Genomic DNA, 25527 nt, shown 5'->3' with positions numbered 1-25527 from the left:
ACTTCAACAGGACGTCTTGGAGTTAATGCAAGAAGTAAGTACTTTAAGAATGGGATGTGTTGAGGGGGGCGTTGGTTGTGCGCAGTTCCATCCTCGCAGGAACCCCTCGGGGAACCCCTCCGTCTGGGTCTAGACTGCATCCCACATGCATCTGGCCAAGTCTACAGAGCATCAATATGAAGACGCAGTTTCGTCGGTTATGGATGATATATGAAGAGCAATTGAAGCTGTGAGAAACATTACCCCGGGCAGATAGCACGGAACAAACTATACAAGCGTAGTGGCTGCCAGAGTTGTAAGGCAGCAATACCCCGCCCGTTTGCATAGAAACTGTGGCTGGAAGATGGCTCGCTTTGATGAACAAGAAGCGATATGAAGAACTTATGAAAAACCTAATTCCAGCTGCAGTAGAAATACCTGAAAGACCCCAAGTAGTCTAAGTCATAGCGAGGCTACTATATTAGCGTTGACAGCCAAGAAGTCACATCTTTGGGTTTGACAGCTGAGATCGCCCATCTGTGGCTTGTCAGTGTGTTGCCTGTGGCTGAGACCCGGGGCCGGAACATTCTAGATCCGGCAATCCTGTCGCTCCCTTCGGCGTCCCGTCGTTATCCCCGATCGATGTTTCTCAGCGCCACCATCTCATCCGGTACATACTAATTCATCAGTATCATCCGTTACGACGTCGCGACGAGCTATCAGATAGCCTGCAGCGGGCTGTGTCGCATTCCATCCGTCGTTCAACGCGCCTCCGGTCGCAGCCCGAAGACCCCCCCCCCCCCCCCCCCCCCCCCCCATAGCGGTATCATATCAAGGCCCGAGTCATCTCGGGAGCGACGACCAGTGAACGCGCAAGATGTCACAGGCTCAGGATGATCCCGCGGCGGTCTTGGAACTCTTTGTTCACGATGTGGCGAACCTTCCAGCCGAAATTAACCATTTGATGGAAGAAATCCAGGCCAAGGACAAGATCATCCAAGAATGCCGCACGACTATCAACTCCCGCGACACCAGTCTCCAGAAATTCATCAAATTGAACGGCAGCTTAACGCCCAACCCGAAAGAGGAACAGTATGGTAAAGCCATATTACAGAACCTCGACAAGTCGCAGCAGTTGCAGGATGAAAAGATCCAACTGAGCGAGAAAGCCTGTGTTTTGCTGGACAGACACATCAGGAAACTCGATATCGCAATCCACAAGTTGCAGAGTAACGGCATGCTCTCGAACGACCCTCCCATCCCCTCCGTCTTCACCAACAAAGACCCATACCGCGACTCGCCCAAGATTTTTTTCCCCGATTCCACCGTCGAAAACTCCTCCTTCCCGTCTCCTCTCAATGGCACCTCCGCAAACGCCAATGTCATACTAGGTGCCACCCAGAAACTCAATTCCCTGGGCCGGAATGCCGCCGCACTCGCCTTGAATTCCCCGACTGCTGCGCGAAGCTCCGCTCCAGCAACACCCTCAGGAACAATCCACTTTCAACGACAACAACGAGAATCATCCGCCGGCGCAGTGGAGAACAAACGTCGGCGCCTCAACGCATCACTCGGAACTCTTCCTGCGGCCTCGTCCAACCTCCGACAATCGTCTCTGGGCCCCGGTACACCCAAAGCCGGAACTCCCGCATCAAGTCGAGCCGGCAGCGCTGGCCCGCGCTCAACAGCCTCAACCAAGAAAGCCATAACCAAGAAGGTGGCCCCGCACCAACAAGTCAAGAAGATCAAAGCCTCTGGGCTCAACGGGAAGCACGCGAAGCGGTCCTCCAGCGCAAGCGGTCGTCTCAAAGTCAGCGGGACAAAACAATCTCCATCCGCTGCTGGAGGAGACGAAGACGAGGACGACTCCATGCTCAGCAGTGCCGATGTCTCAGATTCCGAGAACGCTGACGAGGGTAGAAGAGACGAAGACATGGAGGACGAGGAAGAAGATGAAGGCAACGAAGATACCAAGGTGTATTGTACGTGTCGCAGTGTCAGCCATGGCGACATGGTTGCATGCGATAACGACAATTGCGAGTTTGAGTGGTTCCATTGGAAGTGTGTTGGTTTGACTCGAGAACCGGTTGGGAAATGGTTCTGTCCGCAGTGTTCGGCGAAATTGCAGGCTTAGTTCATATAGTTATACCCCCCTTTCCTTTTGTGTTTCTGTGTATTATAATGACTATATAGGATGTTATGACGGCGTTTGTCTTTCGGCTCTTGATTATGTGGAGTCAAAGCCTTTTCGGTCAATTCATGATGCATTTGACTTCTAGCTTATCAGTCTCACAGTACCATCTGATTATAGGCGCTGGGAAACAAGCAATACGTAGTACTAGTTGTTGTAAAAGTTTTTTTTTTTTTTTTTTTTTTTTTTTTTAATTGATGAGCCACAGCAGCCCATCCGAGTAATAGTAACTATATACTACACCAGGAGGACACAAGTTCAACCAAAAAAGCCAAAATACTAGTTAGTAGTAGTAAATAGCTATTTAGTAGCACCAGGCATTTGTCAAACCGTCATCCATCCAATCCCTTCCCACCACCGCCCTTCCGTTTTTTCTTAATCTTTTTCTTTCCCAGAAAAATAAAGCCCTAGAAAATTCTTTTGTTTTTGGTTGCCCACATTGAGAAAAGAAGACCGTTGTTCCATGGCCGATCCCAATATCAGACGTGAACGCCATCGCTATGCAAACAAACATCATCTGGTGCGCATGCTGCGCTAATTGTGTACAGGAATTGTGTGATATAAGGTGTATGAGTATGAGAGGTAAGAATGATGTGAGGTAGATGATAAGGTGGAAATTAATATATCTGGTCCCAAGAGGAAGTAGAATCAGAATCAGAATCCTAGGGCCTTTTCTAGCCAGGGGTCAAAGTATTCGCAGCTCTCGGGACTGACAGCCCCGCCGGGTGCACAGAGCTTGAAAACCGGACAGTTGCCGCAGGGCGCTTCGGTCATGCCGTTCTTGACTAGCCTGTCGTCGATGCCTGCGTCGTCGGTCCGGGGCTTGCGCGCTTGTTGAGATTTGACTTCTTCGGGGTTCTTGACGGATTTGTAAAATTCGCCGTTGTTCAAAGATACCAGTTTGTTGTCGTAGCAAAGCATCTCCAAGAGCTGCGTGATGCTCTCTTCGCCCAGGCGGACAGGTGTAATGCCACTCTCGTTCACAGCACCGGTCAGCATGGGTATAGTGGGATAGCCCTGATACCCGGCTGGGAAGGGGAGGTACTCCTTCGGAGCACCTTCTTGCTTGACAGCTAGGCTTCCGTCCGCGGTCTTCATGCGCTTGTTTCGAGGACCGTCCGAGGAGGGGACCTCGTACCAGCTCTTCCGGCTCACAGTGTACTCGATAAAACCGGCGACGCTGTTAATGAAGTTCTCGTCCAAGACACCGTCGGTAAACCAGGCTCCACCAGTCACGTCTTCACTTGGGGCGAGGTTCGCCAGCATGTACATCTTCCGGCTGGGGAATTTGACATTGTGGACGCTCTTGATGTAGCTTCTCGATTCCAGCGACTTCAGGCAGCGATCGAGAATGGACTTGTGGAGGTTGGTGCGGTTGCCGATTGCGCGGACCCAGATACCGGATCGTCCTGTCGAATGGATGACATTGTAGACCAAACTCTCGTCGGGGCTTAGGTCTCGAAGTCTAAACAGGAGGGTTAGTGGGTGGGGGTTCCTATAACAACTTCTCAAGAAGAAGAGTCCTACTTTTCAGCATCATCGCGCGAAATAATCTTCCAGGCCAATCGGTCATTCTTGCCCTGGAGGAGCCGAAAGAGCTTCTGGTCGACGAGCGACTGGGTGCAGTTCAAGAGAAGGGCGAGATCATTCTTAGGGACAATGTTCAGACCCAGGAGATCTTGCTGATAGAACAGATGATCGGAAGGGAACTGATTAAGACAGGCATCGTAAAGTCGGGAGGCCAATTCGTTGACCGAACTGCCTGACGGCCCCGCGGAGGCCATTTTCACCACGACGAGGGTAGTGGAGTCGTTAACAGGAAACTATCACCGGACAGGCTCGTGAAGGGGCATGATCAAGAACGCATCCCAGGTCGGACGGTCGCTGCAGAAGCCGGGACAAAGCGATGCCCGGGGAGTTGGCAGGGAAAGCAGGCGCAAAGTTGACGGTCGTCGGGAGGGAGAATCGAGTTTCGCAGGCCGAAAATGAAGATGTTTTTGGCGGCTTTTCTTTCTCTTTGGGTTAGCGGGCAGTCACTTTGGCCCGGAAGGGTTTAGGGCCAGTCAGAGCTTTGACAGCCTGGGTCTGCCTTGGCGCCTTGTTGCCTTGACACTCGGTTGTGGCCTTACTGCCTCACGACCTGTATTGTGGCCTCAGGCTGGAACACTGTCTCTCGGAAATTTCGAGAAGCTCCCGGCAAAAGAGAAGAAGCTCCGGTTTAACTAACTGATCTGCCCGGCCTAAGCTGCCCCCGTCTCTCACTTATTCCCCCAACTTACCACCACACTTCCATCCTCTCTTTTCTACATCATATACCCCTTGGAAGTTATTCAGCATGGCTGACGCTTTGAAAGCTGAGGGCAACAAGGCCTTCTCCGCAAAGGATTATCCTACTGCGATGTATGTATCTTTCTCCCCGGTTTACCCCGCTTGCAAAAAGGCCTGGGAGTGATTCCAGCCATGAACCGCCACTGATTGGTCTATAGTGAAAAGTTCACCCAGGCTATCGATCTCGAACCCTCCAACCACATCCTCTACTCCAACCGGTCGGCCGTCTACTCTGCGCAATCCCAATACGAGAAGGCTCTCGAGGATGCCAACAAGGCTACGGATCTGAAGGCGGACTGGTCCAAGGGATGGCTGCGCAAGGGTGCCGCTTACCGTGGCCTAGGCGACCTCTGTAAGTCGAAGAGGTGTAGTGCTGTGAGACTGGATCTGGGTTACTAACAGCTGTGTAGTGGCTGCCCACGATGCGTACGAAGAGGCCCTCAAGCTCGAGCCTACCAACGAACAGGCCAAGAGCGGTTTCAACGCCGTCAAGAGGGCTATCGAGGCCGAGGCTACGGCCGACGGTGTGACTGGTGACCCCATGGGAGGACTCGGCGGTATCTTCAACGACCCCCAGCTGTTCCAGAAGCTCGCCAGCAACCCCAAGACCTCCCCGCTTTTGGCCGACGCCGACTTCATGGCCAAGCTCCAGCGTATTCAGCAGAACCCGAACAGCGTTGGCCAGGAGATCCAGGACCCCCGCTTCTTGCAGGTTATGAGTGTGTTGCTGGGTATTGATATGAGCTTTGGCGCTCCCCCGGAGGGCGCCAGCTCTGCAGGTGCTGCCCCCGAGGCTGAGGAGGATGTGCCTATGCCCGATGCTCGCCCTGCTGCTGCCGAGAAGAAGCGGGAACCTGAACCGGCCCCCGAGCCCGAGCCCGAGGACGAGGAGACGATCGCAAAGAAGAAGGCACAGGAAGCTGCTGACGCCGAGAAGAAGATTGGTAACGACTTCTACAAGAAGAAACAGTTCGATGAGGCTATTGAGCACTACAACAAGGCCTGGGAGCTGCACAAGGATATCACATACCTCAACAACCTCGGTGCTGCCAAGTTCGAGAAGGGTGACCTTCAGGGCGCCATCGAGACCTGCCAGAAGGCCATCGAGGAGGGCCGTGAGCTCCGTGCCGATTTCAAGGCTCTTGCTAAGTAAGATACCTGCTATTGCGGTTGGCCGGCGCTGTTACTAATCCTTTTGTTTGCAGGGCTTTCGGAAGAATCGGTACTGCATACGAGAAGCTCGGTGACCTTGCCCAGGCCATCGAGTACTACCACAAGTCGCTCACTGAACACCGCACTCCCGATGTCCTGACTAAGCTGCGCAACGCCGAGAAGGCCAAGGTCAAGGCCGAGAAGGAGGCCTACATTGACCCCGCCGAGGCTGAGAAGGCCCGTGAACTGGGACAGAAGAAGTTCCAGGAGGCTGACTGGCCTGGTGCCGTCGAGGCCTTCTCTGAGATGGTCAAGCGGGCTCCCGAAGATCCCCGTGGTTACTCCAACCGGGCTGCCGCCCTCATCAAGCTGATGGCCTTCCCTCAGGCCGTGCAGGACTGCGACGAGGCCACCAAGCGTGACCCCAAGTTCATCCGCGCCTACATGCGCAAGGCTCAGGCCTTGATCGCCATGAAGGAGTACAACAAGGCTCTCGATGCCTGCACGGAAGCCTCCGAGCACGACGATGGTACTCACGCTCGTGAGATCGACCAGCAGCAGCAGAAGTGCCTGGAAGCTCAATTCAGCGCCCGTGCCGGCGAGACCGAGCAGCAGACCATGGAGAGAATCCAGAACGACCCCGAGGTGAGTTATGACCACCCATTTACAGAGCGTCAAGAATGTCTCGACTAACATCCATAGATCATGTCCATCCTCCAGGACCCTGTCATGCAGAGCATTCTGCAGCAGGCCAAGAGCGACCCTGCCGCTCTGCAGGAGCACATGAAGAACGCCCAGGTGCGGATGAAGATCCAGAAGCTGATGGCAGCCGGTGTGATCCGCCTGGGACGGTGAGAGCGAGCAGTATAAATGAAAGCCCACACATTCCTAGTAATGCAAATGAAAAAAAGCGGACCCGGATTGGCACGGCGATTTTCCATTGATTAATTGATGTTTTTGTTTTTTTTTTTACGGCGATTACGATGCATGTGTTTCTTAGTGACATGAGATGACATCCGAATTGATTATATATCAACATTGCAAGAGGATACTAATAGTAGCAATCTACGTAAGTAGAGGCTAAGCTCTCCCTAGCTTAGACGTTAGTTGTTAGTCTAGTAGTAGTAGCTGAAGACGGTGACGGCGATGACCGAGATAATCCAAAATAGCAGTCCTCCACGCCACATGCTTGCTCCCTCGCTTAACAGGACGGCGAAGCCACATCAGACTGCAGTGCAGTGCAATCGATGGATCCATCCAGATCTGGCTCTAGATCCGAATCGGATAGCCGATATCCGATCCAGTGATCCAATTCAATTCAACCTGTAGAGTAGATAGCAGACAGCAGTAGTGGTAGAAGTAGTGGGTAATCCCCGATCCCCGATGCGATCCTATTTCCTCCAGAATTTGTTCCTTTTTTCAGCGCATTCCAGCCACACCACACCACACCACACATCTAACTTGTCGAGACAGATACAATAATGCCGGATCAGTTCCGACTCTTCCGACAGAATCCATTCATAGTTTACTATGGAGCACTGTAGGTAAGATAAGATAGTAGTTACCTACCTTTCCTCCCAGCCACTTGCAAAAGTTCCAATGGTTACCCAAAGAGTAAAATTCCGCGGTAGGCGAAACCTCGGACATAAGTTACTAGTAGTTTGGTAGTTAGCTTCCCCCCACTGTTCGTTCCGGAGAAACCCAGCCTCAGTTCCAGTCGTCCCCAACCACTCGTGAATTTGAACCTCAATAAGGATAACTTAATCTTTCTTTTTTGAGTTCCGTGTTTGGGTTCAGCTCGTGCGTCGTCATCGGTTGGAGATAGCTTGCATTGATTCTATCAAAGGATGAAAAACTGGGTAGATATTTAGATATATAGTCTATATTTATAAAAGAGTTACTTATTCACCTACAGGATACTCTCTAATTTCTGTGTCCCATTTTATCTCCAATCGGATATAAAGGGAATTTCCTATCAGTTCGCTTTCCACTAATACGTAGGTGTGTAGGACTGTAGGTAGCACAATACGCCGTGAGATTGCATTGTGGCAAAATTCATTCGCATCTGAATTTTGTGTGGGTCCGTGCCGTTTGTTCGTTCCTGCTGTGGACTGTGCCAGGTAAGTAAGTAAGTACTTTTTAACTGGGCAGGGATCTATGATTGGTGGTACCGAAGGGTGAGAGTTGTGAGTGTGGCTGGTGAGGAAGAGAAGGATTTCTCCTGCTGGGCTGAGCTGTAGCTAGCACAAATTGGTTAGTTCAATTTTGTTTGTCTAGTTCTTAGGTAATTGTGGAAGTCATTTCCGGATTGTTTTTGTTTGTTTGTTTGTTCGTTGGTTGTGGATTAGGGTTGTTACTTCGTTTGGTTTTATTCATCGTGAGAGTGTTTGCTAAATAATCTCTCCAATTATTTACAAGTCCTAATTTATTAGGATATGATTACTGGGTGAGGGTGGTGAGATTCGCATTACAGCCAAGTAGATAGGTGGGTGGTGGATTCCCGACACGGGCTGACAACAGTTAAAGATACACAGTGACTGACTGCTTGAGAAAATTGCAGATCAGTTCAACCACTTTCATGTCAAAGTTTAACTAACCGACTGCCTTAAATCAGATTGGATCTACGATGATTGCGTAGACAGGGTACAGGGTTTGTTTCATTTTTTTTTTTTTCCATATTATTTCATATTCTCTGTTTTCTTCTGTCCCTGATTAATAATGTATTTTTAGTCTACTGTAATAGAAACAATTCAATCAGTGTGAATTGTGATGCAGTGTAGCATGCATGATGGTGTATACCTGCAGATTTGTTTTGTTGCAGCCTTGGAAATGGATGGGGGGACAGTTCACTGCATGCCACGTGTAACAACACCTTGCCACTCTTGCTGCATGGGATATCAATGTTGATGATAATGGATCCTTGGACTTTGGAGGTTATACTTAACTAGGAAGGGGTTACGCATGCAGTGTAAACTTAGAAGGATTTAATCCTAGTAGGACTAGAGACTACTGCCACTGCTAGTCTGCTACTGCTACTATCCTCGTTCTCTGGATGTTGGATATTAATTCTCCATAATACTAGTTACCAAAGGGGTGGTAGTCATATGGGTAAGTATGGACCTTAGGGCTACCAACCAAAGGTGCAGTTAATATTCTCTGGCCAGAATTGACAAATAAGATCGAGCATGACTCGTGGAAAACACCAATGCAATCAATGCTATCTAGTTAGTCCATATGTGCTGGACAGCACTAAGCCTTGGGAGGGTTGAAATTCCGGATCTAGGATGGCTAGCGAAGAAGCCAAACCAAAGCCCGAAAGAAACTGCGAACTACTAACCCGGAAATCAGAGGCAGAGAAATCCGCAATTGTGGCGGAAAACAGGAAGGGGGGAAAAGAGAGAAAATCCCCATCGGTGGCGGTGCAGGGCAACATCCACTTATCCAGAATGCCAAATTGCCAATAGATCGCAGACCGGCGCCCACTAGTCGATCGCACCGGGGATGGTCCGCTGCTTGACAGGATATCCATGGTAGATGGCGTTTCGGATCGTGCACTCGGCGGAGATACTTACTGTGTAGAATGTAGATACTTACTTGTTGCAATGGTTGTGATATTTTCTTTCTTTCTTTCCTTCTTTTTGATTGATTAGGAGCAAAGATGGAACAGACCACTTGGTAGATAGTGTGGGATCTCCTGATCGTTTGGGAATCTGGAAGGGGAGAGAAGTGGGTAATGCAGATTGCCAGATGGTGCCTCCACGAGAATTGGTCGCCTTGGAGGAGATCGGCGCCCGTTCCCTTCTCGAAGATCCTCTTTTTTTTTTTTTTGGTATTTTCTCTCTCTCCCTCTCTCTCTATGCTTTTTTTGGGAGCTCTTGATGTCATGGCCACATCTGCCGCACGGATATTAATTCTTTTATTAAATGAAAATGTCACCATGAATCCTGGTTTTCGCATCCCGAGTGGTACCGACATTAGGTCGTGCACCCGTCACCGTTTCGAGTCCCCTACAGGCAACTACTACTTAGTACTGAGACTCTTCGTATCTAACTGTAATATGCGATGATGATATTGAATTGTTTGATCAACCAAGAATAGCAAAGTGGCCCTCACCAGCCACGATTCTTTTCCCTTTTTTACCCTGACGCAAGTGGCTAGAGTTTTGCGAAACTCAATCCACTTCTCTTCTTCCCGATCGATCATCTTTCTCGTTTGGTGTCCTCGGTATTATCCCATCCCCTTCCCTTTCTCTTCCCCCCATTCCCCTCTCCTCACTACTAATTAATTAATCACTACTCCGGACGTATCTTTCTTTCCTCTTTCCCTCCCTTTCCCTAATCTCCTCCCCACCCATCATCACCATCACCTCCCGGCTTTAACCTTCAGGTAAGTGCTTCTCCCCTTAATTCACTCCTTTCCCCCATTCATTTACTCCTATCCCCAATCTGCCTATCCATTCTCCGACCATCCCCGACCTTTCTCCCAATTCCCGGAGCTGCCGTGCCTGAGCCACCTCCCCGCTGCGGAGGTCTTCCACTCGTCCCACGGCAAGGCAACCATCCAAAGACTAAGCGCCAGCAGTCTACTCCGTACCAACTAATCCACTCCTTCGGCGTGGTCCCTCGAGTCCTCTATCCTTATCCACTTTTTTTTCTTCTCTCCCTGTGTCCCTTTGTAGAACCTTTGTTTGTCTCACATTCTTATTATTTCTCGAACTTCCCCCTCCTCCTCCTTCCCCCCCCCCTCCCCCTTGATCTTTCCCCTCACCTACCCAACCCACCAAAATCGATTAGGGGAAAAAGCAGATTCCATTGACCGGATCATCCAGGTTGTACCGGTTGGGGATTTGTAGTAGGTGAATTCTTCACCCGAGGCTCGCACCCTCTCCCTCAACCCCCCTCAGAGCCATGGCGTCGCAAGACGTAGAGGGCAGCAAGGCCGAATTGAAGCAGCAGGGCGCCATTGAGGTCGCCCAGCAGGCTTCCCAGGACCCCCAGTCCAACCTTCAGCCCGACGTTATCGAAGAGGCTCTGGTCAAGGAGACCCGAAAGGCTGGCGTTCCGGCCTACCAATTCGATCCCGATGCGTCCCCGGAAGACAAAGGTGCCGCAGCATTAGCCGTACGTTCTTCCCCGAGGTGGACAGGTGTGTCGCGCGTGCATTTGTGAACTGACAGAGCTTCCGTGACATCTAGCGTCTCCCCCCGGGCTTTCATCATGACCATAAACCGAAGGGTGTGGCTGTCGTGACTGACAAGGTAAGCTTCACACCTCAAAAAACCCTGCATTTAGAGGACGACATCTAAGCTTTTTTTTGGTCTATTCTAGGACGACGGCACCCCTGATCAGTACGATTTACCCCCTCCGAGATCCGCCACCGACCTCCTGCAGGAAAAAGCCGATGAAGCCTCGGCTGCTCCAAATGGTGAAGCTCAAGTCGAGGAAGACATGCGCTGGGCACGCGACCGGACCGGTTGGGCCCCGCAGTTTGAACACCAGCCAACACAAGAAGAGAAGGAGGAAGGCACGCTGTTGGACCACCAGACATTCCTGGAGGGAAGACTGGACGACAAGTTCTTTGGAGGTGAGGGAATACCGCAGCTTTAGAGCCGCTCGAGGGAGAAACTGACATGACTGTTTAGATTGGTACCACAACGCCGGTGTCATCGTATTTGCCTGTCTCTCGTCATGGGTCATCGCCGTTCTAGGCGGAGGACTGGCCTGGATCTTCATTGTCATGGCCGCTTGTAGCACCTACTACCGGACGTCCATTCGCCGGGTTCGCCGCAACTTCCGAGACGATGTGAACCGTGAAATGGCCAAGCAGCGCCTGGAAACCGATACCGAGAGTCTGGAATGGATCAACAGCTTTTTGGTCAAGTTCTGGCCCATCTACGCCCCCGTCCTGTGTGATACCATTATCAACTCGGTCGACCAGGTCCTGAGTACCTCCACCCCGGCCATGATCGACAACCTGCGCCTGAAGACTTTCGTGCTCGGTTCGAAGCCGCCGCGCTTGGAGCATGTCAAGACATACCCCAAGACCGAAGTCGACACCGTCATCATGGATTGGAAGTTCAGTTTCACGCCCAACGACACTATGGATTTGACTGCCCGCCAGCTGAAGAACAAGATCAACCCCAAGGTTGTTCTGGAGGTCAGACTGGGTAAAGGTCTGGTCAGCAAGGGTCTCGATGTGATCGTCGAAGACATGGCTTGCACCGGTTTGATGCGCGTCAAGGTCAAGCTGCAAATCCCGTTCCCCCATATTGAGCGAGTGGATGTGTGCTTCTTGGAACCCCCCGAGATCGACTATGTCTGCAAACCCCTTGGTGGTGATACCCTCGGTTTCGACATCAACTTCATTCCTGGTCTGGAGACTTTCATCAAGGATCAGATTCACAACAATCTGCGCCCGATGATGTACGCTCCGAATGTCTTCCCCGTTGAGATCGCTAAGATGCTGGCTGGCAACGCGATGGACCAAGCGATTGGTGTTGTTGCTGTCACTCTGCATGGTGCTCGCCAGCTGAAGAACCCTGATGCGTTTGCCGGTACCCCTGATCCGTATGCAGTTGTCTCTCTGAACAATCGGGTTGAACTGGGTCGCACCAAGACCATCCACGATACCGATAGCCCGAGGTGGAACGAAACGATCTATGTTATCATTACGTCCTTTGCGGAGTCCCTGACGATTACCCCGTATGATTGGAACGAGTTCCGCAAGGACAAGGAATTGGGCGCTGCCACATTCCCCTTGGAGCGGCTCGAGCAGCAGGCGGAACATGAGGGTCTCTTCCTGGAAGTCATGGCAAGCGGAAGATCTCGCGGTGCTATTCATGCGGATATCCGGTTCTTCCCTGTCTTGGAGGGAACACCGCTTGAAAATGGTCAGACTCAACCGCCTCCGGAAATGAACACCGGTATCGCTCGTTTCGTCGTGGAGCAGGCCAAGGACTTGGACGCGTCGAAGAGTATGGTTGGCCAGCTCAACCCTTACGGTGTCCTCCTGTTGAACGGCAAGGAAATCCACATCACGAAGAAGCTGAAGCGCACGAACAATCCCATCTTCCAGAATGCCTCCAAGGAGTTCTTGGTCACTGACAGGAAGAGTGCGCGCCTCGGTCTTGTCATCAAGGATGATCGTGACCTTGGCCGGGACCCGGTGATCGGTACCTACCAGATCAAGATGAACGACATGCTGAAGATGATGGAGAAGGGCCAGCAATGGTTCCACCTGAACGGTGCCAAGTCGGGCCGCGCCAAGCTCATTCTGGACTGGAAACCGGTTGCACTTGCTGGCATTGCTGGAGGCTCCGGCTATGTTGATCCCATTGGTGTCATGCGTTTCCACTTCAAGAGCGCAAGTGATCTTCGCAACTTGGAAGCCTTCGGCATGTCTGATCCGTACGCAAGGGTGCTGCTCTCTGGTTACCAGAAAGCACGCACTGTTACTTTCCGGAATAACCTCAACCCCGAATGGGACGAGGTGGTCTACGTTCCCGTCCACAGCCCCCACGAGAAGATTACTCTGGAGGTCATGGATGAGGAATCTATTAACGACGACCGTCCGCTGGGTTCTGTCGACCTTCGTGTTTCCGACTACGTGCGAGAGAACGAGGAAGGCGGATATGATATTGACGATGAGAGGCAGCTCATTTCCAGTCCCCTGCGCAGCGGCCGCTCTCAGAAGGGTACCTTGAACTACACCGTTGCATTCTACCCCTCTATCCCCGTGGTCAACCCCGAGGATGAGGAGAAGGAGGACGAGAACCTCAATGGTGATGCCGAGGGAGCCGAGTTGTCCCGGAAGAGCACCGAGTCCAAGCGTGTGGGCGGCCACTCCAAGACTGCTAGCGTGGACTCCAAGGCGACCACTGCTCTTAACGGAACTTCTACGAATGGTGTTACTCCCGAGGCTCAGAGCAGTCGCGTCAGCTTGGACACGAACGGAACCCGGCCGCAAACTGCCAAGGACTCGGAAACCATGTCGGTCAAATCGATCAAGGAGGTTCCCAAGACCTACATCTCTGCGGAGGATCTTACCAAATACGGTGCGTTGTGCTTCGGTGTCCTGTCCATTCGGTTCCTCCATACTGACCTCATAATAGAATCTGGTTTCATCGTGTTCAACGTGCATGAAGTCCAGCTGTCTCGCCCCAACGTGCAGGTCGAAGTGCTCATGGATGATTACATGTTCCCTGCCTACTCGTCGCCCAAGGTCCGCACCAAGACGGCAAAGATTGACGATGGTATGTATTCGTTCTGGAATATTGGTAATACTCAGCTGATGAAACTATATAGTTGGCGATGCCTTTGTTCGTGAACTTGAATTTTCCAAGATCACTCTCCGCATTATCGACAAGAACAACACTAAAGATGAGAGCGATGACCACACGGTTGCTAAGCTGACGGGAGATACCCTTACCACCCTGCAGCGCATCTTGGTACACCCACCTTTCCTCTTGATTGAGTAGTCATTCAGCTAACACGAAGCAGTATACTCCCACGGAACTCACCCTCCGCTCTGCTCAGGGAGAAGTGAGCAAGGTCACCGTTAGTGCCCGGTATATCCCTGTTACCATGAAGCTCGACCCTACTGAGAGTATCAACAACATGGGAACCTTGGTGGTGCACTTCCTGGATGCTGCCGATCTGCCGTCCGCTGATCGGAACGGCTTCAGTGATCCGTACTGCAAGTTCCGCCTCAACGACAAGGAAGTTTTCAAGACCAAGGTGCAGAAGAAGACGCTTCATCCGGCGTGGAACGAGATGGTTGAGACCGATATCAAGTCTCGGATCAACAGCACTTGCCGGATTGATGTGTATGACTGGGATTTCGGTGACAAGGCCGACTACTTGGGTGGTACCCACTTCGACATTACCTCCCTGACTCCGTTCGAGAGCAAGGAGATTAGCCTCCCGCTTGACGGAAAGTCGGGTGCGATTCGCCTGAAGTTGCTCTTCAAGCCCTCGTACGTGGTCCGGTCACGTCAAGGATCATCCACGTTTGCGGGTACCTTCGCCACTCCCGGCAAGATTGTCGGTGCCCCCGTCAAGGGAGTGGGCTTCGTTGGTGGCAACGTGATCAAGGGTGCATCTTTCCTCAAGCACGAAGGGTCCTCTTTCTTGAAGAATGGTATCATGGGACGGTTCCGCGGAGACGATGGAGCCAGCCTGCAGGAGGCCGAGGAGGAAACTCCTGCTCCCCTCGCTCCTGCGGCCATCTTGGTCGAAGGAGAGACGCCGCCCGCTTCGGCGACGAGTAACAATCTGCAGCACTCCCGCAGCCGCAGTGTTGCATCTCACTACGGCGATCGACTTGGGGTTGCGGGTAAGGGCGAGACGGGAACGGCCACTATCTCGGTTGTTTCGGCCTCGGGATACCCTCCCAACGCCAACGTGCGAGTGTTCATCAAGGCCGTTGGTCCCAAGGGAGCCAAGGAGGTTCTGAAGAGTAAGGCTATCAAGTCTGGCGGAGGTCCTGTTTACTACGACCCGTCGCACGAGACGTGCCGCGTGCACAACACGACGGCAGATGCCCAATACCAAGTGCGGGTGGTTGATCATTCCACTTTTGGCTCGGACGGACAGCTGGGCGAGGCGCTCTTCTTTGTGGATGACCAGGGCTCTATGGCTGGTCAAGACAAGCAGGTCAAGATTGGCACTGGCACGGTTACTCTGCGCAGCAGCTTTGCGATGTCTGAGTCCAACCTTCGGCCCGGCACTGCTCACTCCAACAACGATGGAGCGTCGGAGGTGATGGACAGCCCGGACTCCAAGAAGACGGGTCGCCGCAGCTTCCTCAGCAAGCGGAGTGTCAGCGGCGCTTGATTGATCTCAGATTGATCCGCGATGACATGCCCATTGACGACTTTCACTGTATATTTTTATTTCCATCCTTTTTGACATTGTTACTCGGTGCTTCCTATTGTTGTCTCCATCCCTTCCCCCTTAACATCCACCCTACCCTTGTCTTTTTGATTAGCTTAACGTGACGAGATGAGATGTGATATCCATGGGGTTTGTTTTTTTTTTTTTTTTATTCGAGTTAGCGTAGTGTTGCTTGGATCCTCGCCGAATGGGGCGGGTGACAATCAGAAAAAATCTTGCTACGATGGGATGAGTGGTTTGTAGGGTTAGTGTAATGTAGGTAGATATTGTTGATCCGGATTTACCCTAGAGGCGTTTCCTGGCTTGTCTGTTTGTTCACTATTGTAGTGTGACTGACCTTAGACCGCCCACAGTCAAGAGGATCTAATCAGCGAGTCTAAACCATCAATGGTAATGTTGCATCGTGGCTGGATCGGCTATCAATACCCCCCCGTAGTCAGCAGGAATAATGAACTCATTTGACCGACACTCCCAGACAGTCATGCAGACGCCAGACGCCAAACACCCCTAGTAGAGAGAGGGGGAGGGGACAGAGGGGGAGAGCAGGTGCTTGAGCCTCCGAAACTCATTGGAGAGGGGCCGAACCGCCGACGATGTAAGACACCCGATGGGGGTCTCGACCTGAACCTGAACCTGAACCCAACTAACAAACTATTCCCTCCTAATACTTGATTTGAGGTGAATCAGTGAATGAATGAGTTGAGTGAGTCGAGTGAACTGGCAAGTGGCAAGATCCCCCCACTCGCTAATAAAAGTAACTTGCTATGTACCTAGATACTTGGTGTATACCTAGTTACCTACTACCTAGATAGCTTCCTTAGTGGGGGTGGGCTACTGATTAGTTTAGTATGGTTTCTAGTCGCTTCGATTGCGATCTGGCCAGTTACTAAATACTCTACTGTCACTCTGTGAATAGATACGTAGTAGTTACTTGCTTGCTAGACTAAAATAACCTGTCTTGTCTTCGTGTCTCGGCCTTCCTTACTTTACACTTAGCTACGGGCCTTTCCGAAAGGTGCTAGATAGTAGTGATGACGGGCGGATCTTTGCCGAGATTTGATTTCCACTCCTCTTTCTTTCTAGTTCGGAGGTGTAGGGATGAATGGTGAGTTTGCCAGGTGTTCATAATATTACTATCTAGTTATCTACTAAAGTTTTCAGTAGTAGTAGTAGGAGTAAGTTAACTTGTGTCGGGTTCAGTTGGACTGACATACATACATACATACATATACATGTATATGTATGTCTACATTCTGTAGACGGAGTTGAAGCTAGAGTTGGAAGGAATGAGAGGTAACTCCGTACTTGCATCAAGGAAGACAGACAGACAGACAGACATGGCATACATGCAGCTTGGGATTTTTAGTGTGGATGGTCTGAGCTTTCGTGGCGCGAGTCATCGGGGTTGCGTAGTCCGGAGAATACCCACTTAGTAGCTAGTTAGTAGCTATTAGCTAGATAGCTACTAAGTCACTAATCTGCTGGGAGCTGCTTTTTGAGGTGGGAGGTGATTAAGGGGGGTTTAGAACTAGTTATAGTAACTTCGGACAGTACTATCTTCTAGACTGGTGTATTTATTTAGGGGGAAGAAGGTAGTAGGCCGGAGAATATAGACAGTAAAAAAAGGAGGAGGGGTAAAATAGTTGAATTATAATTAGAAATGAACTGAGACTTATTGGGTGGAATACCGGACTATAGTCTGTGTAGTACGGAGTATGTGTGCCTAAGTCAAGTTTCTCAGTAGTTTCGTAGAGTTTCATTTTGGTAGGTAGTAGCTACTTAAGTATACTAGTTAATGTAGGTGGTAAATTGGGTGGCAACAAGAACACGAATAGCTGCATGACAGCCCTTCGTTGAGTGGATCGATGGGAATTCTGTCTGCTGTCTGAACTCTGAACCAGTATATACTTTGTAGCTACCAGGCATGACTGCTTTTGCAGGAAGATATGATGTGATCTGATATGTCGTATTCTAATAAGAAGTCATATTATTATTATTAGTATTATCCTCAGGCCAAGAAAGAGGAGCACATACCTACTTACATAGTTACTAACTAGTAGTTACCTACAAGGATTTATCTACAGAGTATCTATCTACTGCGTCCTCGGGAAGGCTTCTTCTCTCTGCGGATCTCGTGTAAAAAAAAAAAAAAGATATTTTCTGCAATTGTTTCAGGAGGTGGTTGTTTAATCTCCAACATGACGAGGACAGTGGGGCAGCGGTTTGGATTGGGATCCGTAGATTTACTATTGAACCCTGAAAAAGGGGGCACTGACTGACGGAGGGAGGGAGAGAGGTTCTAGACAGGAGACAGACAGCCTGTCAGATGATGAGCTGCATTGTGATCGGCCCGGGTTTGGCATGTTGCCATGCATTGCAGTTTTACTTACTACCTTGAAGGTAGATAACTGATGTTGTTTTGGGAATACAGAAGAATATCCAGAAGAGAAGTGAAGAAGAACAAGATTAATTTCATTCTTTCACTCTCCCTCTCTGTGTGTGTGTGTGGGAAAGATGACCATGGTTGTTTATCGAAAATAAAAAAAGAAAAGGAGGGATCGAAGGTCTCAGATATCAAGTAATTCATTGGCAACTTTGCTGGGCCAGACGGCGGATTCCGGGCCCAAAACGCTGCTAAGAATAACTTGGCTAAACCAAGGAATTTATGGGAATGTTGTTGGGCTGCCCTCTCCCCTTAAGTGGTCCCGACGCTGTGTCTTGTACGGTAATTTCTCTCTCATTCCTCCCCTCTTCATACCCGTTGGTCGTGGTTATGACACGGTATGGAACGGTACCTGACACACCACCCCTGCTGGGTTGGATGCTCCCCACTTTATTTTTGTCTGGTTTTATTATTTTTCCCAAGAGGGATGGCTGGATGGATTTCCATCGTCATCGTATTATTTATTCTCGTTTATCATTATGATTTAGGTGTCCAATCTGTCCCAGCTGTCCCCATCGTTTCCCAAGTAGAAGTATCCAGTAGTCATTAGATATATCTGGCAGGGATCCCCGTCGCGCTGCTTATCATCTGGCTGGCTTCTTCGCTTTCCTCTCTCCAATCTCTCCATCCCATTCTTCTTCCTCTTCTCAATACCCCCTCCATCTTCCCCTCCTCCATCCTCTCTCTCTCTCTCTCTCTACCACACTCTATCTCAACTACTGCTCCCATCTTGCCTGGTATGTATCTTCTCCCCTCCTCCTCTTCTTCTTCCCCTCTGATCCATTGTTTGCCCCCCTCTGTTGTCGTACCAATGGCCTGTCGCCGAAGCGTTGCCCATGACCGAAGCGATCGTCACTCGCTTGGACGTGGCAATTTGGCATACACACGTACCCCTCATTCCGATCCTCCCTCCCTCCTCCTCCCCCCCCAGCCAACGTTTAGAATTGTCCTGCTGGCCAATTTCACCCTCCCACCCTTCCCGTCCCCTATTTCTTCCCCCCCCTCCATTGACTTCCCGAGCAGCTGCTCCCTTTCCCTCAAGCTCCTTCTCGCAAGCTTGCTTAGCTCCGTGACTTTGACAGCGAAACTAACTTTGCTTCCCCGTCTCAAGTGAGCAGTTATCTAGCTACCCGCCGTCGCATCCCCCGTGTTTACATCCGGACACTTTCTCTCCCATAACCACTCCTCCATACAATGGCTGCAAAGGCTATCCCCAGTCACCTCAGAGCTCCCGCGAGCGACTCCGCGAGTGCTTCGTCCTTCGGCAAGCACCACGGAAAGTCCCAGTCTCACATGGTAAGTCTTGTCGCTGTGTGATCTTTCCTTCGTTGCACCGTTGCCCGCCGTCCACCCTGTCGCTGGCGCCTTCTACGAAACGGCTCCAACCCTGCCAGGAGCAGCTTGGAGGATGGCCTGAGGGAAGGAACGCGATTGCTTCAGGTCAGATCTAGACCCTCAAGAATCCACTGGCTTTTTGTTTCGCGCTCTTCGCTTGTCCATCTCCTCTGCCTCTGTCATTCCCGCACGTTGCAACTATCCACATCACAAATTATGGATGGGGTTTATTTTATCTTTATTCCTGGTGGAATTGCCGTCTCTTTGGCCAGCTTTTATCTGCCGCGTTATGCTGCCAATATACATAGCCTGGTGGGGGCCATATGCATGGTATTCGTCGTTCTCTATGTCTGCATATCAATAGGTTTGCAGGAGGGGACGGAAGCGAAGTTCAATCAATGCATGTCTCTCGTTACCCCACCGGCGTCTTTGGTGTCCTTGTCAATGTTCGTGTTATATGCCCGACTACTCAGCATCTCTGCCATGATTTTTGATCCTTTTCATGTCTCCCTTCCGGTGGCTGCGGGCGTGCTTTTCGAGTTACTGTACTTGGCGAAATCTCTTCCCCATCATGTTATTTCATGGGGTTGCCATCTTGTCTTTGTTCCGCCTGGCTTGGGCCGGGTGGTGTATCCACGTTATCTCATGGGGCTGCTCTGTCAGATGCTCATTTGGGACGATTATTATCGTTCCATATTTACAAGGTTGAGAGAAGAGGGTGTCCGCCTGCAGAGATCACCGTGGATACAGCGGCCACGGGGCACGGCAACTGCATTTCTTATGTTATCTTACTTTCTAACCTCCGTCATTATCCAGGCCTTCGAGAATGCCTCCACCAGCGTGGCTGCCTCTCAGATGCGCAATGCCCTGAACGCCCTCGCCGAGACCGTCCCCGATGCCGCCGAGCGCAAGCGCTTCGAGGCCGAGATGGACAACTTCTTCGCCCTCTTCCGCAGATTCCTCAACGACAAGGCCAAGGGCAACGAGGTCAACTGGGACCGCATCGCCCCTCCCCAGCCCTCTCAGGTCGTCAACTACGCGGATCTGGGCAGCGAGGCGTCCGTTGAGTTCTTGAACAAGCTGGCTGTCGTCAAGCTCAACGGTGGTCTCGGTACCTCCATGGGCTGTGTCGGCCCCAAGTCCGTCATCGAGGTCCGTGAGGGCATGTCGTTCTTGGATCTGTCCGTCCGCCAGATCGAGCACCTCAACCGCACCTTCAATGTCAACGTGCCCTTCGTCCTGATGAACTCCTTCAACACCGACCAGGACACCCAGTCGATCATCAAGAAGTACCAGGGTCACAACGTCGACATCATCACCTTCAACCAGTCCCGTTACCCCCGTATCATCAAGGACTCCCTCCTTCCCGCCCCCAAGTCCTTCGATGCCCCCCTGCAGGACTGGTACCCTCCCGGTCACGGTGACGTTTTCGAGTCCCTGTACAACTCGGGTACCCTCGACAAGCTCCTGGAGCGCGGTGTCGAGTACATCTTCCTGTCCAACGCCGACAACCTGGGTGCTGTCGTCGATCTCCGCATTCTGCAGCACATGGTTGACACCCAGGCTGAGTACATCATGGAGTTGACCGACAAGACCAAGGCCGACGTCAAGGGTGGTACCATCATTGACTATGAGGGCAAGGCCCGTCTGCTCGAAATTGCTCAGGTGCCCAAGGAGCACGTCAACGAGTTCAAGTCCATCAAGAAGTTCAAGTACTTCAACACCAACAACATCTGGATGAGCCTCCGTGCCATCAAGCGTGTGGTGGAGGAGAACGAGCTCGAGATGGAGATCATCGCCAACGAGAAGTCCATCCCGGCTGACAAGAAGGGTGAGGCCGACCAGGCTATCTACCAGCTGGAGACCGCCGTTGGTGCGGCCATCCGCCACTTCAAGAACGGCCACGGTGTTAACGTCCCTCGTCGCCGCTTCCTGCCCGTCAAGACCTGCTCCGACCTGATGCTGGTCAAGTCTGACCTGTACCGCCTGGAGCACGGTCAGCTCGTCATGGACCCCAACCGCTTCGGTGGTGTCCCCGTCATCAAGCTCGGTTCCGACTTCAAGAAGGTCTCTGACTTCCAGAAGCACATCCCCAGCATCCCTCGCATCGTTGAGCTGGACCACCTCACCATCACCGGTGCCGTCAACCTGGGCCGCAATGTGCAGCTCAAGGGCACTGTCATCATCGTGGCCACGGAAGGCAGCACCATTGACATCCCTCCGGGTTCCGTGCTTGAGAACTGCGTTGTGCAGGGAAGCCTGCGCATCCTGGAACACTAGATTGGTGCATCCACGGGCGGCCGCTTAATTCCTATTGCCGAAACAGGTCGTCGTTGCCCCTTTGTCTCATCTGGGATGATACCGAGGCACGAATTGGCTGGGTGGGCTTGATAGAGTTTCTGTTGTGAGCGGAGTCACTTTGTCTTCTGGGTTTCTGCTACTGCCTGGGATGTAGAAACCCCACTATTTTAGGCATCCTTCTTCGCCGAGGCCATTTTATTCTGGTCGTTTAGTGTTCTTTAATTGGAAGCATTCTGTGCCCTCTTTTCTCTCCTGGCCGCCGGAATGCTGGGTCAAAAAGGGGTCTCTCAGGAGGGATAAAAAAAGATAACTGCAGAGTGTGGGGGAGGGGGCCAGCGTTTAGCTAGGAGATATCACCGTACGTAATGTCCAATTCATATTATTCACCTTTGGATCCTTTGCATGGGTTGAGTTTTGGCCTAAATTGTAGGAGGAGGTAGATATTTGAGTGCAATGCGTGGTGGAATCACGTGCAGATGGCTCTCTCCATCCGCCGGAAGGAGCTTCCGCTATCTTGTTTCTAAGCTTGCCATCTGTTTTTGCCCCTGCAAACTTGCTTTGGCGGAGATCTAGTGACACGTTAGTTTCCGACTAGGTTGGCGTGCTTCAGTCGAGATCGCCGCGGCTGTAACGTTCATAGTTTCTATTCTGATGGCCATCATGATGGCTGCGGTTCCGGCCGCCGTCCAAGGCCTCGCCCCGTGTTCTACAGCTGCTCGGACATGGTTTCCTGACGCCTCTAACGTAGGTGGTGTCCGTATACTCTACGTCATAAGAAGGTAGATTATTTGAAGAATAACAATGGTACTACTCAACGGGCCTTTTCTTCCCCTGTTCATCCAACTATATTGGTTTCGCCACTCCGTTATCGTTGGTGTATGGCCACAACAGACTCTTTCTATCTAATCATCCACCCCCACACCCTCCTCAGGGGAGAAAAAACCATTTGATGACGTTCCACTGCTTCGTCTCTTTTTGAACATGCAACATGACTGAATTCGGCAGTCAACAGCACCGTCAGCTGGCGCCGGGTCCGTCGCCTACGACGAAGTCGGAAAGGTTCCCTCCGGGTGATAGTCCCCCTGGGGATAGCTTTCGGACCGCCTCGGATGCCACGAAGAAACGCGTGTCCATGGCTTGCTTGGCCTGCAAAAAGTCCAAGCGGAAGGTGAGCCTTGCTGACTCTTGGATTACCCTCCGGATGACAAAAAAACAGAAAGTGGCGAGCAGCCGTAGTTGATAGTTGCTGACTCTGACTGAAAGTGCTCTGGAACGGCACCATGTGACAATTGTCGCGCATTTAATCGACAATGCATATTCGATGAGACGCTGGATCAGCGTCGAAGAGTAGCGGCAAAGCGTACGGCTGATGAGCTTAGCTATCACCGGGATATGCTGAATGATCTCTTGAAAGTGATGCGTACAGAGGATCAGTCGCATGCTCTGAAACTGCTGGAATTCATCCGGAAGGATGCCACGGCCGAGGAGATTCGCACGTATATCGACGATACTCTGAGCCGGATTGAGGGATGCAGCAAGGTGAGTGACGCTGCGGGAAGGCAGCTACAGCAGGTTAGAGGCGTGATCGATGTCGAAGGAGCTGGGCCGTCATTTCGTCCCAAGGTTATGGATATCCATTACTTATGCAACGAAGTCCCTCACAGGGTCCCCGCAGAGCCCTGGACCACCGTGACCGGCGATGCTGACCTCGTCTCTCATCTGGTATCCCTCTACTTCACCTGGGATTATCCCTTTCATGCCTTTCTCGACCGCGACGTGTTCCTCAAGCATATGCGGAGGGGTAACATCAAGTCGGAGTTTTGCAGTCCATTCCTCGTGAACGCTCTGCTCACAAACGCATGCGTAGGTCTTCTAATCTCTTGTCCATGAAAAAATAAATTATCTCACATCTGTCGTCCAACCGGGTGTGTATACTGGTCTTCTTAGTGGAGGGTCATCGAAATGTCAGCTAAATGTCTGTTCACAGCACTTTTCGGACTACTCTGAAGCCTATGTCGAACCGGGAGATATAATGACGAAGGGGGCTGATTTCCTCGCGGAAGCAGAGCGGTTGCGGGAAGAAGAGCCCATGAAGCTCAGCCTGGCTAATCTGCAAGGCACGCTGTTGTTGCATGAAAGATATGCAATATCGGGCGAAGACGATCTCGGCTATCGGATGCTTCATCAAGCCATCTGGACCGGTGAATCTCTAGGTCTCATCGGCCCCAGGAAGTTTAGCTTGAATCCCGGACAGATCTCAGATGATATGGATATTTCGATCAAGCGGACGGCCTGGGGCTTGTTCCATATTGACACGTGAGCTTAAGCAAACACCAGCTATTGCTCAAGAAAAGGAACCACTGACGGTTTTTCTAATAGCGTCGTGCACGCCGATTTCCTACGGCCGAGCCTGATTGACAAGGTCAACCTCGAACGTCCCAATCGGTACAGCGCCGAGGACTCGAGTTTGTGGTACCCTTACCCCTCTCATCGATCTGTCCGGCCGTCCTACTTGAGCCATTACTTCAACGAGTCATGCAACTTGTGTGAAATTGCACGAGACGTATCACAGCGGCTCTTTGGGGTCGACGCTAATGCCACTTCTGCCGAGCACCTACGTCAGATCCAGGAATCCCTGTATGAAATGCTGCGTGGCTGGTATAGTAAGCTACCGGATATTTTCGATCCGTATCATAGGCCACCACCGTACATTATATTGCTGAGGTGAGTGACTTTACATGCTTCTTCCTTGTCCAGCAGATATCCCCGGATGCTCTGTGACAGCGGTGCGAGCAGCAGATTACTGACATGTGCAGAATGCGCTACCATACGTTAGTGATCAACATCTTCACCTTCAGGACTGAGCGGTCCAGAGATACTCCTGACTCCGAGGCCCCCAAAACACCCGAGAGCCCACCGGGACTCAGCCCGCTGCCCAAGTACAATACCGTAGGCATCGTGCAATCTGCAGCGCGCGCCATAGCGGCCCTGACAGTGCTCCATCGACAGGAATATGGCATCAGTCGGGCCCATCATTTTGCCATGTATGCCATTAACCTGGCACTATTCACGTTGCTGGAGTCCGGGACATTCGATGTGTTAGACCCCGACTTCCTTGCGCTCGCCAGCGCTTTCTCCAACATTGCCAGTCGATCTCCATTGGGGCGGTCCCTCCTCCACATCTTCCGACAGGCTGTTCATGCTAAGGGACAAGGCTGGCGGCTGCGAGAATCGAACGCGGTCTCGGATGATCTCAAGGCGATGTTCGACGAAGAATCGACCTCGGCATCCCGGTGGGATGGGTATGCCGCAGGATTACAGAAGCTGGAGATGGATGAACGCTATCGCGGAGTCTGGGATGGAGAGTACAGTCTCTTCGAAATGCTCGATCGCTACGAGAGCTTGAGCTTGGGCAAGGATGAAATTGCGCCTGAGCGGCCGCGCTGTTGACGGGAGAGTCGCTGCTCACGTCTCAAGCTCGATGTTGGAGCAAAATGAGTTTTGGTATCTTTTTACATGGCAATTACGAAGCGTATTGTGACATCTTGATTTTGTTGGTTTATGATTTTTTCTTGATTTTGGGCTTCCGTTGGACCAACGGTGATTTCCGTGGGCGAGAGACGCTCGGGCGTGCGTACGTTGTGCTGCCAGCAAATAATTTCCTATAACATAACGACAGGTGTTGACTTATCGCATGAACTCCCGTTCTCCGCCACAACTCTGGTCCGTGGAAAGTCTGTTACTCAGTCAGGTCAACTTAATAGTTTTTTGCCTTTTGAAGGGGACAAGCTCCACGTCAATGACGTCACAGCAGGTGACGCTCAACCGCCGCCCTGATTTTGTGGCTGCTTTGAACCAGCTTCTCTGCGATTTCTGTTCCTTTCCATCCCCCTGATGGGTCGCAC

The 25527-nt window shown here is 51.4% G+C and overlaps 8 protein-coding genes across 8 annotated transcripts; 6 read left to right on the top strand and 2 right to left on the bottom strand.

The window, feature by feature from the left end:
- The first annotated feature begins 773 nt into the window (after positions 1-773).
- ASPBRDRAFT_48857 (putative PHD finger domain protein) lies at positions 774-2332 on the top strand. Its single transcript, XM_067626174.1, has one exon. The coding sequence runs from the start codon at positions 857-859 to the stop codon at positions 2111-2113; it is 1257 nt and encodes a 418-aa protein (XP_067473812.1). The 5' UTR covers positions 774-856; the 3' UTR covers positions 2114-2332.
- Positions 2333-2355: 23 nt separating this feature from the next.
- On the bottom strand, positions 2356-4140 carry ASPBRDRAFT_48856 (RPC34 RNA polymerase subunit family protein). The gene is made up of 2 exons (XM_067626173.1): positions 3698-4140; positions 2356-3635 (listed from the first exon to the last, which is right to left on the bottom strand). Exons 1-2 carry the CDS (start codon positions 3952-3954, stop codon positions 2825-2827), a joined length of 1068 nt encoding a protein of 355 aa, XP_067473811.1. The 5' UTR covers positions 3955-4140; the 3' UTR covers positions 2356-2824.
- Positions 4141-4857: 717 nt separating this feature from the next.
- sti1 (Hsp90 cochaperone STI1) lies at positions 4858-6713 on the top strand. The gene is made up of 3 exons (XM_067624722.1): positions 4858-5647; positions 5716-6295; positions 6353-6713. The coding sequence occupies exons 1-3, from the start codon at positions 5040-5042 to the stop codon at positions 6503-6505; spliced, it is 1341 nt and encodes a 446-aa protein (XP_067473810.1). The 5' UTR covers positions 4858-5039; the 3' UTR covers positions 6506-6713.
- Positions 6714-8727: 2014 nt separating this feature from the next.
- Positions 8728-10091, bottom strand: ASPBRDRAFT_420328 (uncharacterized protein). Its single transcript, XM_067624720.1, has one exon. The coding sequence runs from the start codon at positions 9623-9625 to the stop codon at positions 8939-8941; it is 687 nt and encodes a 228-aa protein (XP_067473809.1). The 5' UTR covers positions 9626-10091; the 3' UTR covers positions 8728-8938.
- A 466-nt stretch (positions 10092-10557) lies between these two features.
- Positions 10558-15483, top strand: ASPBRDRAFT_34995 (putative membrane bound C2 domain protein (vp115); the record flags this gene model as incomplete). The annotated part of the gene is made up of 6 exons (XM_067623301.1): positions 10558-10770; positions 10845-10907; positions 10978-11233; positions 11292-13901; positions 13954-14096; positions 14149-15483. 6 exons carry the CDS (start codon positions 10558-10560, stop codon positions 15481-15483), a joined length of 4620 nt encoding a protein of 1539 aa, XP_067473808.1.
- A 3162-nt stretch (positions 15484-18645) lies between these two features.
- On the top strand, positions 18646-19283 carry ASPBRDRAFT_48853 (uncharacterized protein). Its single transcript, XM_067626172.1, has one exon. The coding sequence runs from the start codon at positions 18798-18800 to the stop codon at positions 19098-19100; it is 303 nt and encodes a 100-aa protein (XP_067473807.1). The 5' UTR covers positions 18646-18797; the 3' UTR covers positions 19101-19283.
- On the top strand, positions 19181-21601 carry ugp1 (UTP glucose-1-phosphate uridylyltransferase; the record flags this gene model as incomplete). Its single annotated transcript, XM_067628090.1, has 2 exons — positions 19181-19282; positions 20138-21601. The coding sequence occupies 2 exons, from the start codon at positions 19181-19183 to the stop codon at positions 21599-21601; spliced, it is 1566 nt and encodes a 521-aa protein (XP_067473806.1).
- Positions 21602-22610: 1009 nt separating this feature from the next.
- ASPBRDRAFT_137881 (Zn(II)2Cys6 transcription factor) lies at positions 22611-25072 on the top strand (the record flags this gene model as incomplete). Its single annotated transcript, XM_067618939.1, has 5 exons — positions 22611-22790; positions 22886-23485; positions 23610-23938; positions 24002-24346; positions 24439-25072. The coding sequence occupies 5 exons, from the start codon at positions 22611-22613 to the stop codon at positions 25070-25072; spliced, it is 2088 nt and encodes a 695-aa protein (XP_067473805.1).
- Positions 25073-25527: the final 455 nt, after the last annotated feature.

Source organism: Aspergillus brasiliensis, assembly GCF_001889945.1.
Source record: "Aspergillus brasiliensis CBS 101740 unplaced genomic scaffold ASPBRscaffold_20, whole genome shotgun sequence".
Classification (NCBI taxonomy): domain Eukaryota; kingdom Fungi; phylum Ascomycota; class Eurotiomycetes; order Eurotiales; family Aspergillaceae; genus Aspergillus; species Aspergillus brasiliensis.
This window is presented reverse-complemented; position numbering and strand designations above follow the sequence as displayed.